The sequence below is a fragment of the Quercus robur genome, chromosome 6 (genome assembly GCF_932294415.1).
Source record: "Quercus robur chromosome 6, dhQueRobu3.1, whole genome shotgun sequence".
In the NCBI taxonomy this organism is placed as follows: Eukaryota; Viridiplantae; Streptophyta; class Magnoliopsida; order Fagales; family Fagaceae; genus Quercus; species Quercus robur.
The window spans coordinates 46,069,213-46,082,298 of NC_065539.1; the positions used below are offsets into that span (position 1 = coordinate 46,069,213).

The window sequence follows — 13,086 nt, forward strand, 5'->3', positions numbered from 1 at the left end:
AAATGTTTTTTTTTTTTTTAGGTAAGAATAGAAACTTATGATATCTACTTTACAATGATTGTTTTTTACTATTAAATCAAGACAAAAAAGAAAAGAAAAAAAAGACACCAATATGTTTTTCTTGGTCTAAACGAGATTCAAACTCAAGTATTTCATTTAATTATACGAGACATTACCAATTATGATAATTAAAATTCATATTTGTTTTCACTCTCTTTCAAGTATCTTTTTAATCACATGTTAAAATTTACCGTAGATTTTATCATGTGAGTAAGAATTATGTGGAATCAATAATTATCAATCTAAAAATAAGATTTTTGTATTGATTTAAAGACCCAAATAATGACTTTCAAGGTAACATAGGTTATATTTCGTGTCTCTAACTTTCTTGTATCTTGTTGCGCTAAGACAAATTTCTTGAAAAGTGATCAATTGTCAAAAAAAATAAGGAACATCTAACTAATATGCATAAAGTCCATAGAAGTCAAACTAATTAAGTGTATAGCTTACAATCTCATAGATGATTAGTAAATGTGATTACTTTCAAGGCATGTTGGGCTATACTCTCTCTTAAGATTATATATAAATATATATAAATATATATATATATATATATCTAATAGCTTGTTATTGAATTAAAATTTTGAAAATCCCATTATTGAATTATATGTTTTATATGTTCTTAACACTCTTGCCAATTTTTATATCAATTAGATATTATTTATTATTCGATTCATAAATTCATATTTTATGCATTATTTTAAACTACAAAAACTTGAATTTTAACAATTGATTGATGACATAGTTATGAATTTTTTATCACTATGAAAATTTGCAAGTATGGAGAATATACAAAGATAATGTAATCTAACGGTGGATTTGTCAAAATTCGCATCCAATTAAAAAATATTGAGTGATGTAACATTATTTAAAGTTACACAAGGTGTAACTTGAACCCAACCTTATATATATATATATATATATATATATATATATATTTTTTTTTTTTTGGTTATATGAGCATCTCTTAAGATTATCTTTTTTGGTCTACTAGAGGTCAATTGTACATATGGACACAGAATAAAGGATAGTACCCTTCCTTTCCTCAAGAATCTTCAATTCAATCCCTAATAAACTGTGAAAGATATGTTGGACTTACGGGATACACAATAAGAAATGATCATCTCCCTTACCTTAAACCCTTCATTTTTTAGTGTAGGCAAGATTTGATCCTTGACACCTTTGTTAAAGATATGTTGACACAACTGTCATATACTACATGTTTTAAGAGTTGTAACTTAAATAGTTAGACATATACTATCTGTTTTAAGAGTTGTTAACTTAAATAGTTAAACCATTTAGCCACCCAAAAAAAAAAAAAAAAACCTTAAAATAGTTAAACCAAGCCGAAGAAACTTAGGGTCAATCTTGTATTGTCAAACTCAGTTCATGGGCCTCCGCTTAATTACCCAGCCTCTCTCCATGAAAGTTCTTGCGAAAGTTCTCCATGAAAGTTCTTTTCAAACTCAATTCATCTACTGCGATGAATTATGGTTTCCATGTCATTCTTTTCACGTGTGCATCTTCTGTATAGCAAACTAAACCTTTTTTTAGATGAATCACAAAAGGGAAACTTCCTGACTTTCAAAACTTATTCATCAGCTTCTGCTTAATTACCCAGCCTCTCTCCATGAACATTCTTTATCGGGCCTCTACTGTGATGAATTATGGTTTCCATGTCATTATTTCCATGAAGGAATTTTCTGTATAGATTCAATAGAATGCTAAACCACAAGAGTCAAGACAGAAACTTCAGATGTCAAAAAGCTCAGGAAAGCCTATGCATAGGTTTTGGGCATATATGCACACCTATCAAATGTTTATACATTAACATAATCTGAGAAAATTCACACCCAAAAAAAAAAAAAAAAAAAAAACACTTGTTTGACTTCCATTATTCTTTATAACCATTCTCAGTCTACTAGGAGTGTACAATTTTTATATTGCACTACTGTATCACATTTCCTGAAGAGCATAGTTTCATGACATGATAAGGGTATTGAAAATCCTCATAAATAACAATCCCGGACCACTTGGCGAACTGATTCATGACCAAACAGTGGTCTTCAAATAAAGAAGGAAATCTCAGTAACATCCATGGAATACAACCCCACGATCAGCCACATCCACCAACCATTACCATTGAGTACTGGCTCATCATCATAAACTATCATTGAAGCTCTCTCCCAGATTTTACCAATATATCCTAATCATTAGAAAACAGATGGAAGCATTATTTCAACTGGTACATCATCATACCTACAAGCACAAGCACACAGGAGATTCACCATTTCTTGACACCAGTGTAGAGAGAGATGCAACTTTTGCAGAATATTTTACCATCCAAAATGACAAGAAAATTTAACACATGCATAATGCAATCTTAAGTGACAGGAAACCATGTAACTCAAACTTGTTAAGAATTCACAATGATCCTTAATGTTTTAATTCATCAGGGTTGATATCGAGCACCAAGGAGAACAAGCTCCATGGCATAATTGCTTCATTAACAACATAATTTTATTTAATAAAACTAGATCAGTTCCATGTTTAGACAATCAACAGAGACCTTAGTATCTAAATGATTTAGGTTGAGAATGGCTATTAAATATGTTATGGAGGACCACAATATTAGCCATTTTTATCTTGGATTTGATTATGCACAAATCAGGGTAGAAAGAGGCAGCCATTGCCAATAAATTAAGGTAATGGATGAAGTGAAAATGTTAATGTGAAGCACGGCATAAAATAGTGCCTATCAATTTTTATTTATATTCAAGAACCTAGTTTGAGTCAATAGTCATAGGTGGAAGAGTGGAAGGTGTATTATGTAATAACAGGAAAAAGAAAAAGAAAAAACTAAATAAAACAAAATTATAGGAAAGAAATCTGACTCAAGAGAACATCAATTCTAAAATAATTCTTTGTCAAGTAAATATAGTTATGCTGTCCATATGGGAATAAATTTAGTCATGCTGTCAATATGACAGCAGAAAGCATATGTCCCCTTCGTGCAGATAATGTTGAAAAAAGTCACCACAATTTAGCAAAACCAAGACATGTATAGTCGACAACACAGAACTAATAACAATATAAGTATATAACCATCTGCCACTCAGAAAAGAGAGCACTTTAGTTTACCTTCATGCTACTCCAAAGTTACGTAGCTTATCACAGTGAGGAATTGGCAGCTTTCTATTCCAATGATGCCTCTGGAGCTCTATGTGACAGTAGCGGCCAAGCATATTTTTGTAATCCCTGATCACATTGTCCTCAACGTTATCTCGGGCAGGACTTCCAAGAGGATATTTATTCTCAAATGCTGATGATTTGACAAAAAATTCCACTTCATGTTTTTCAGTCATCTTAGGAATCTGGTAAGAGTAATTCTTATGCAAAGAATAGTCGGGCTCGGAAAAAGGCAGATATGCAAGCAAGAAAATTATCAGAAATGGCAATAATTGAAGGAGGATAAAAAAATTAGGTCCTCGTTGCAAATTCTCCCTCTGATGACCATCCATTCCTCTAGTCCTATAAACACGGCTTCCTCGAAACATGTCTCCCTGACCAAAAAAAGCCCTGAATATCTCATCAGCATCAATATCGTCATCAAACAAGTCATGTGCCGTTCTCCTCCTTCTCCGCCTAACATTGTATTGCTGGTTGTGCTCAAATTCCTCAACCAAACCCGTCTGATCATACTGTCTCCTCGAATCACTTTCACTTAAACACTTGAACGCCTTGCATACTTTCTTAAATGCCTCTTCAGAACCAGGAGCCTTATTCTTATCAGGATGAACTTTCAACGACAATTTCCTATATGCCCTCCTAATCTCCTCAACCGCACAATTCTTTTCCACACCAAGAATATCATAATAATCCTTATTCCTCTTAATCTGCCTAATCAATTCAACATGTTCTTCAGTATAACTGCGCTCCCCATTTAATCCCTCATCAGATTTCGCTGGACCAAACTCACTCCTATCCTCAGTGACAACTTTTTTATCCACAGAAGACACAGGAGAACCTGAATCAAGCTTCTCACATGCAGCCAAAAGCTCATCTGCTTGCAAATTCTGGTTTAAGCGTTGTGCAATCTTAATAAATTTCAGTGCACGCTCTTTATCACCAGACGCAATTGCTTCTTCAGCAATACGAACACATCTCAATGCTTCATCCTTATTACCCTCCATGGTCAAAAAACACACTTCAGTTATAACTCAAACACCAAAATTTCAATTCCAAAACATCTAGACACAAAAATTCATAATCCCAACAAGGTGAGTCTCAAAATTCCTGCTCCAATCCAACAAAACCCAGTTCACCAAAATCGCCAAATATTCGATCCCAACAAAATTCACAGTTTAAAAGAATCAGAATTCCCGACTACATAAAAAGCTCACAATTCATATCCCAATTACCAAATCAACAAACCCAGTGCCACCAAAATCCAAAAATTCGTGTTCTGAATCAGAAATGAAGATCTGGGTTCGAAAAAATTCGAACCCTTTAATAGGAAAGTCACCTAATTGATAAAAAAGGACATGTAAACTAGGGTTTTTGATCTAAAAGCCTAAAACAATATAGATTAATATTAAGTATACTGTATATAACATTCCTATAACACAAATTTGAACTAATAAAGTTAAGAATTTTAATTCATTGAGAGAAAAAAACAATACCAGAGAGATGGCTGGAACAGAGATCGAATTCCTTTGCAAATTCACAGATAGAAAAAAAAAAAATAATAAATAAAAAATGTAAGTCTTCGTTTTTCAAAGATGTGCAAAAACGTTGTCGTTTTTTAGATAAGGGTCTGAGTGGGCTCAAATTTTTATTTTTTTATTTTTTGGATAAGAGTGGGCTCAATTTCATTTTTGATAGTAGTGGCCCAAATTCTGATAGTCTATGTGAAATCTTATTTATTATGTGAATAATTTTTAGGTGAAATTGTGCAAATTTGAAACATTTTATTTATTTATATATATATTTTAAAAAATCAATATACTAATTGATGTGAATACTTGGGAGTGTAATGAGATGTACCAAAATTAACTTAACACGCCCAAAAACACATACATGTCATGACAAACCTAAGTGTATCAGTTATTAAAAAACACATAAATCCCATTGTCGACTACATAAACCCCTAATCGAGATAAATGAAACGTAATATTTGTTTAAAAAATATAGAAAAAATTCTAAGCACATGCAACACATGTGCAAAGAGACTAGTATAGATTAAAATCAATGATAATGAGAGATTCTTTAATCGTAATTGGGTTTTAAAAAGTTTTATTAGTACGTGATTGCTCAAGCTCTTATACCTTTTTTTTTTTTTTTTTTTTTTTTTTTTTTAATTTATTTTATTTCCATCTTTTCAATTTAACCTGTGTGGGGTTCGAGGATCGAGGAGTCCTAGTCGAGGATCAGTGTGCCTAATCCAGGTCGAGGAGGATAAGTGAACTTCGAAAATTCCGCCTACCCGAGGAGAGTAAGAAAACCAGGACAATGGATATCCCTTAAAAACCCAAGGAAAGGAGAAGAGACAGCAATGAGGGTAAGGATGGTTGGGGGGGGGGGGGTGGGGGGGGGAGTTTCCTGAAGGATATGCATCTCGCCTCCACATTCAATGCCTTACACCAACCTTATCAACTACATTAATGTGGAAATGACCCTTGAACAGTAGCTTTATAGCTAGCAACTCCTTCTACCACCTTCAACAGGGTCTGGCTGGGACAAGTATCTTGAGAAATGCTTTGAGACATATAGGTGGAGGGCAGGGATGTAGGGAAAAAGGCTATAAAAGGAAAGGAACCCCTTAGAAAAAGGGGATGAACATTTTTTCTAAGGACCAATATAATAGGAAAGAGAAAAGTGGATTGCCTTGTGTAAAACTTGAGCTATACTTATATACAAGAGATTGATCCTCGGACTTGCCCAAGGAGGACATTATCCTCAATTGCTGTTTAAATTGCACATATCTGTTACTCTGGGCTCTTCAGCCTTAGACTTGGACTTAGCTTAGAATTGCACTTGAGTTAGTTTCTTACTCTCTTTAAAAATTCTATTGTTTAGGCCTGATTTAAAGGACAAGGTATCATTGATCTAAGTGAACTTGGGCCTTTATTTTTTGAGTCCTTACAATTGGCGCCGTTTGTGGGAATCATTTGTAGTCTTCTTCTTCCAAGCCATGGCTAACTCCAGACAGAATAGATAGGAATCTGTTGGCTCACAGTGTGTGGACCACCTTGTTAGTCTAGAGCAGAGGAAAGATCGAGAGCATGATTGAACTCCAAGCGTTAGGGTGGAAACGTAGCGTATGAAATGTACCAGTAGGAGCTACTCAAGAATTGGAAGTCATGTGTCCCATGAGCAAGAGACTTGAAATCTCAGGTCGAAGATTGATTATCTGTGCAAAAAATTGCATCGTAGGGCGCATTATAGGGGGGGGGGGATCAAACTCCCCCATTAAGCTCAGGGTCTGAAGATGGTAGTTACAGACCAAGGTCAAGGACTCCCCCTAGTGAATCTTTCTCTGCATCTTCACACTTGGATAGGGTGGAGAAACATAGTAAAAGGCAAGGTGAGAGCTCATTCCCTAGGAGCAGGGGAAATGATGCATTGAGCAAAGCTTTACGCCAAATCTCTAAGTCACCCTTCACGTAAAGAATTGATAGGGCTAAGCTCCCTCATCGTTTTACTCAACCTACTTTTACTATTTACAATGGAAGATTGATCCCGTGGAACATGTGAGTCATTTTAACCAAAGAATGGCCATCCATTCGAGAAATGAGACCCATTCAAACGGAATCAAAGTCTTTACTATCAATATCATCAAGATAGAGGACACACAACCGAGGATCGTAGGACCTTGCGAGATCATCTGAACCAATCGGTGAAAGCTGGGAAACCGAAGCAGTTCATACACTAGTCTTCCTGGCAAGTGAGTCAGATTGGAACAGGGTACCAAAGGGAAATTCCTACTCTACTGTCCTTGGGAACAATCAATGTGATCATTGCCACTCCTAGCCGTGATGCAAGTTCATTTTTGAGACCTATCAAAGTATAGGCTAACTACCAACCTATACTTGTTTGGTATGTTATTACCCTTCTATTAATTAAGCATTAACTTAATCCTTGAGCTTTCCTAATGTCAAATTGCATTATTTACTTTGTAAATCTAATGCAGATTCCATTCACACTATTCATTTGTATGTTCAACAAATTAATACTCATAAAAGTTCCATTAGTTAAGCATTGACTTAATCCCTTGAGCTTTTCTAATGTCAAATTGCGTTATTTACTATGTAAATTTGACGCAAATTCTATTCGTGTGGTTAATTTGTATGTTTAGCAAATTAATACCCTTAAAAGAAAATATATTCTATTGAAGAATTGAAACGGATACAAGGGAGAGACAAAGACAAGATAAATGTGCTAATTTTGATGTTGTTGAGTGAGATACAATTGGAGAAGAACATCATCAACTTTGCCAAAGCTAAAATTGGACATTAGGTGTTTAGTAGAGGCTAGCTACCAACCTATACTTGTTTTGTATGTTGTTACCCTTCCATTAGTTAAGCATTAACTTAATCCCGATGCAGATTTTATTCACACTTATTTGGTAGCTGAAACTTGGAGGACTCAAATACATTGGATAGTTTAGGCTTGGAAGGTCTTTGTGTACTCTTGCACTCCAAATTATTTACTAGTGGGTTATTTTTAGTTTGGAAGGCTGCCAAGAGGTTTTTATGCCAAATTTTCCAGTTTTCATCTTTGATAGAACATTAGGTATTATCTTGGGTTTTCATCTTTTTCCTAATTTCCCTTTACATTATTGCATTATTCAATTATATGTACATCCATGCAATTGTTTGGTGGTTAGGTCAATTAATTGGCTAATTATGTGTATTTTGCTTTAATTGTGTTTAGCCTAAAATTAATTAACCAAAATTAAAATTGGGGTCTAAAAGACTAAAACATCTAATAATTAGGCTAAGTGCACTTTCAAGCTTCAATTTAGAAACCACCCACTTGTGAGAGAATTACTTCACCTTTGTTCGATGTTCATGGTGGGTGGTAGAGGTGTAGATGAAGATGCTAAAGGGAAACTCATGGTCGATTTTATAGAAATTGGACCTCAAGAAAGGCATATTTGCATCGAGAAGCATATCAAACACATCAAAAATGATTGTTAGGTATGTAATAAATATTACACTCACATATTAGTTATACATATTTAAATTTAGTCTTCACATGAAATCTACACATGATTTGTTTATAATAATTCTTTGAAATAAATATTCACATGATATGTTATATGTAAATAAATATTACATATATATGTATATATATATAGATATCTGTGTGTGTATATATATATATATATATATATTTATTTATTTATATATAGGGGTGACAAATTGGACATGACTCGCGAACTCAATACAACACAAAATTAGCAATTTATGAGTTGAGACTTAATGAGTTCGTGTTATATTTGGGTTGACATGACTGACCTGTTTAATAAATGGGTTGGATTAGTGTTCAATACATGGAACTCCTTTGAATTGTCTGCCCCATTTAATTAAATGATATTTTACCAATATACCCTCTAAACCCAAGGTATATAAACTTATTAGTTGTTGTGATTTATTTTCTTTGACATATTGTAATTAATTATTTGTGATATTGGGACATGCTTTAGTTTTGAATGATTATTTGTGATGCAGTTACTCGTTAGTTTTGAATTTTATATTAAAAATATTTATTTGTTTGTTTTTTCATAAATTTTTTTTTTTTCATTTTGATAGAATCTGGTAAACAGGTCGACATGATTGATTTGATTAATAAATGGGTCGTGTTAGGGTTGAGGAATCTTGATCTGTTTAATAAAGATGTTAGGTTAGTGTTGATTTATATAGTTGAATACATATGAGTTGACACGACACGAACCCGACACGTGAACACGAATTGCCACCCATATATATATATATATATATATATATAGTTTGTGCAAAAATCAAAAATCAAAAACCAAATGCCAAATATCTAAAATTTTTCACTGAAAAGTTAACGTTGGAATTAAAATTAAAATAGCATACTATCCTTTGGATAGGCAGTGTGGGGTGTCTAACACCTTTCCCACCCATAACCGAACTTCCAAGTCCAAAATATTTACTTCAAGACTTTGGTTTACCTTAATTAATTAGGGCCTGTTTGGTAAGAGAATTTAAATATAGTTTTTTTTTTTTTTTTTTTTTTTTTTTTTTTTTGCAATCCATAAAATAGTGGAGCCCACACTTAAATCTATTGTTTAGCTGATGTTCTCTAAATATAGTTTTCAGAAAATTTTATCATATTTTCCTTATTCAAAATAGGATTTTGAAAACGAGAGAGAGGATGTTTTCAAGATACAAAAACTATTTTTAATGGCATAGTTGTAAATAAATTGAAAACAGTAAACCTCACATATTTGTCCAAACTCTTCTATCTCTTAAATTAAGGAGCTTATCTTTACCTCAAAAAGAATTCTCACACTTCAAATTTAAGACTTATCATTATTAGAAACAAAAGTACATGAATTCTATTCCCTTATTATTATCCACAAAAAAGTAATTTAGGGCATGTTTGGTAAGAGTATTTAAATATAGTTTTTTGTTTTGCAATCCATAAAATGATAGATCCCACACTTGAATTTATTATTTGGCTAATATTTTCTAAATTCAGTTTTCAAAAAACAGTATCCTATTTTCCTGGTTTAGAATAGGATTTTGAAAATGGCTAAGCGGGTGTTTTAAGGATACAGAAAATATTTTTAATGATATAGTTGTAAATAAATTGAAAACAGTGGACCCTACATAACTCTTTTATCTCTTAAATTAAAGAGTTTATCTTTATCACAAAAAGAATTCACACTCTTCAAATTTGAAACTTATCATTAAAAAAAAAAAAGTACATGATGAGCTCTATTGCCTTATCATTACCCAGAAAAAAAAGTAATTTACAAATTCTATACGTTACTTTTTGTAAATATATATTTTTTAAATCTCAAAAATATAAATGGTCTCCCAAACAATTATTTTTTGTTTTAAGTATTTGGAAAATTGTTCTTAAATGTGGGAGCCAAACACGTAAAATATAAAAATTATTATCTGAAAACTAGTTTCAAGTTCAATTTTTTTAAAATTGTTTTTATATTGTTTTGAAAAAAAAAAAAAAAAAAAACTCTCCTACAAAACAGGCCTTTACAAATTTTACGCAATACTTTTTGTAATTTTTTTTAAATCTCAAAAATAGAAATGGTCTCCCAAACAATATAAATATATATATAATATATTTTTTTAGTATTTTGAAAATTGTTTCTTAAAAGTGGGAGCCAAACACCTATAATACAAAAATTATTATTTGAAAACTAGTTTCTATTTTAATTTTTTGAAAATTGTTTTTGTATTGTTTTGAAAACAAAAACAAAAATCCTTCTACCAAACAGGCCCTTGTTGGTTTTTAGTTAATTAAGTAACTAACAATAAAATTAGACAAATAGGTGACTAATCACACCTAATACAAAACCAATGATTAATGGCAACTTCTAGCCAAGGACCCAATGTGCAATAAACCAAAAAGCTTTTACAAGAGTTTTTTGGGGCGTCCACAGATGGGAAAGTAAAAAAGATTAACAAATTCCCTAATTGATTAACAAAACTAACCAATAAGATGAAGCCACCTATCATCTATTTCTCCTATGACTAAATAATTGAATAAACGTAGCAGCTACGACTTGTATTTTATATTTACAATAGAGGAAAATGACATTCTTGTAGAAACTTCATCTTGATTATGCGCTGCAACTCCATTTTGTACTTGCTAATTCACTCTTCAATCTTGGTATATCTTGATACTCCCAGGAGCATATATATATGAATGCCCGTTTTGGAAAGGAGATTGAAGAACTTAACTGATGATGCCGAAAAAATCACCAATAGGTCACACAGCACTCGCGCACTCAAAGTAGACCTGCATAACAAAATAATAGAAGACCTCACAGAGAGCACTAGTGTGGTGCCGGCCAAATACTCTCCAAAGGTCAAGTTAGAATTATTCTCACAACTCTAGAGTGCTAGAGAGGGTAAATTACGCATACCTTGAGTTGTGAGGGTATTGGGGCTTTTATAGTAGTAGAAGGTCGGCTTTTCCTCCTTGGTGTAGAAGTCTTTTCCTTATAGAACTTTACTTGAATATTTCCGAACGTGGTGAGCAAGGTCTTTCCTTGTAGAGGAGATCTTCCATTGGTGTGCGTATCTTCTAGAACCCCCTTTGTGCTAGGATTTCGATTTTTGGATTCTAGGGTGATTCGGGCATAAGCAGCAAAGACTCCATATTCAGGGCCTTTACTGTATCTACCAACGATGGGCTTTAACGAGTGTTGGGCCAACTCCCTGTTGGCCCATTGAACCAGATCTGTCAGGCCCATCACAACAGGTCCGTCAAGCCATATTTTATCCTCTTCATTAACCTTTCCTAGAGGTTTAGTAAATAGATCCACAAGCTGGTGTTTAGTTGGGATGTGAAATGTCTTAAGAACTCTTGCTTGGATTTTTTCTCTGAAAAAATAACAGTCCAATTTTGATGTAAGACAAAATTTACAAATTAATTTTTTGTAATTTTTTTTTAATTTTGGCAATTTATGTAATTTTCATAATTTTAGGATTAGAGTTATTATTTCATTAATTTTAAGTGCCTCTAATGTTGTTTAGTCAAATTAGGGTTTTGATGTTTTCTAGCACTCTAAGTTTTCTTTTACTATTTAAATTCATTGTAGTCTCTAGGGCAATTTAGTTTTTTAGATTAATAAAAATTTAGAGTTTTTTCCTATTATTTTTCTAGTGGATTCCAAACTTCTTACTTTGTGGATTAAATGAACCTCTCATGGATTCAAGATTTACTACCATTAACTAATAGTTTAATTTTTGTTCTATCAAGAGAGTATCGTGTGTGCTTTCTTTAGACTTCCGTGACATTAGTTGGTATCAGAGTCTTGAATTACCCTAGTTTGATGGCTAACCGGCGTGATGGTAGCCACCACAATGATGATAATGAAGTCGAAGACATAGTCCCCACTAGGGCTGAGTTCTACCAATTTCGTGAAAAGATTCAATAGTTTTGTGAAGAGGGACATCAAGATATGCATGAAATTCGGCAAGTGATTGCTACTCTTCTTGTTAGGAAATCATCTCACAACAACACTGATTAATATATTTAAAGACGCTTTCTTAAGTACAAGAAAATTCCATTCTTTGATGGAGATGCATAAGTTGGATTTTATTGATTGCTTCTTGATTTGGAAAAATATTTTAATTTTTGGAAGATTTGTGATGAAGAAAAAAAAAAAAACCAATTTGTGTTTAATAAATTGGATGGTGAAGCAGGAATGGTGGGAAGACATTCAATTCGATAGAAAGCGTTGAAGTAAGCATCCAATTCGCTCTTGGCAAAGAATGAAAAAGGTGTCAGTTGATTTATGGTTTCCACCTGATTATTATGATATACTAGCTTATTCAAGTGTTAATTATAGATCTATATATTCATATGAAGAGGAATATATTCAAAACATGAAAGGCAAACCACAAAACCAAAATGATAACATCCAAATCCATGTGTCAAGAAAAGAAAAGGGTTTGAGGGTTGACAAGATGTAGTCAATTTCTAAAGAAAATTTTAAAGTGGCAGAAAAAGATCAAGACTTGCAACAATTTGGTGAATTGAAGCTCGAAGATACCACTTTTCAAAATATTGATGATGAGGTCAAAGAAAAGAAGGTTGAGTTGATTGTGGATAATGGTGAAAATAAAGAGATGGTAACTATTGAGAATATTATGGAAGATCCAGTTTAGGACAAATATGAAGATGAGTTCATGACCCACAATCTTAGTTCTAGTTGATTTGCTGAAAATGATGACTACACAATCTGTTGATTGTCTTAAAGTATAAAATTTTAATTTTATTGTCAATCCTTTGTTAATT

General features: G+C 32.8%; 1 protein-coding gene across 3 annotated transcripts; it reads right to left on the bottom strand.

Annotated features, from left to right (window-relative positions):
* Positions 1-1,817: 1,817 nt before the first annotated feature.
* On the bottom strand, positions 1,818-4,891 carry LOC126689040 (chaperone protein dnaJ 49). Of its 3 annotated transcripts, none has more exons than XM_050384058.1 (3): positions 4,743-4,891; positions 3,202-4,585; positions 1,818-2,319 (listed from the first exon to the last, which is right to left on the bottom strand). In XM_050384058.1, exon 2 carries the CDS (start codon positions 4,251-4,253, stop codon positions 3,204-3,206), a length of 1,050 nt encoding a protein of 349 aa, XP_050240015.1. In that variant the 5' UTR covers positions 4,254-4,585; positions 4,743-4,891; the 3' UTR covers positions 1,818-2,319; positions 3,202-3,203. The 3 variants fall into 3 exon arrangements, with proteins under 3 accessions (XP_050240015.1, XP_050240017.1, XP_050240016.1); XM_050384060.1 differs by having other exon boundaries at positions 3,202-4,544; positions 4,743-4,829; XM_050384059.1 differs by lacking the exon at positions 4,743-4,891 and having other exon boundaries at positions 1,818-2,266; positions 3,202-4,736.
* Between the last annotated feature and the right edge of the window lie 8,195 nt (positions 4,892-13,086).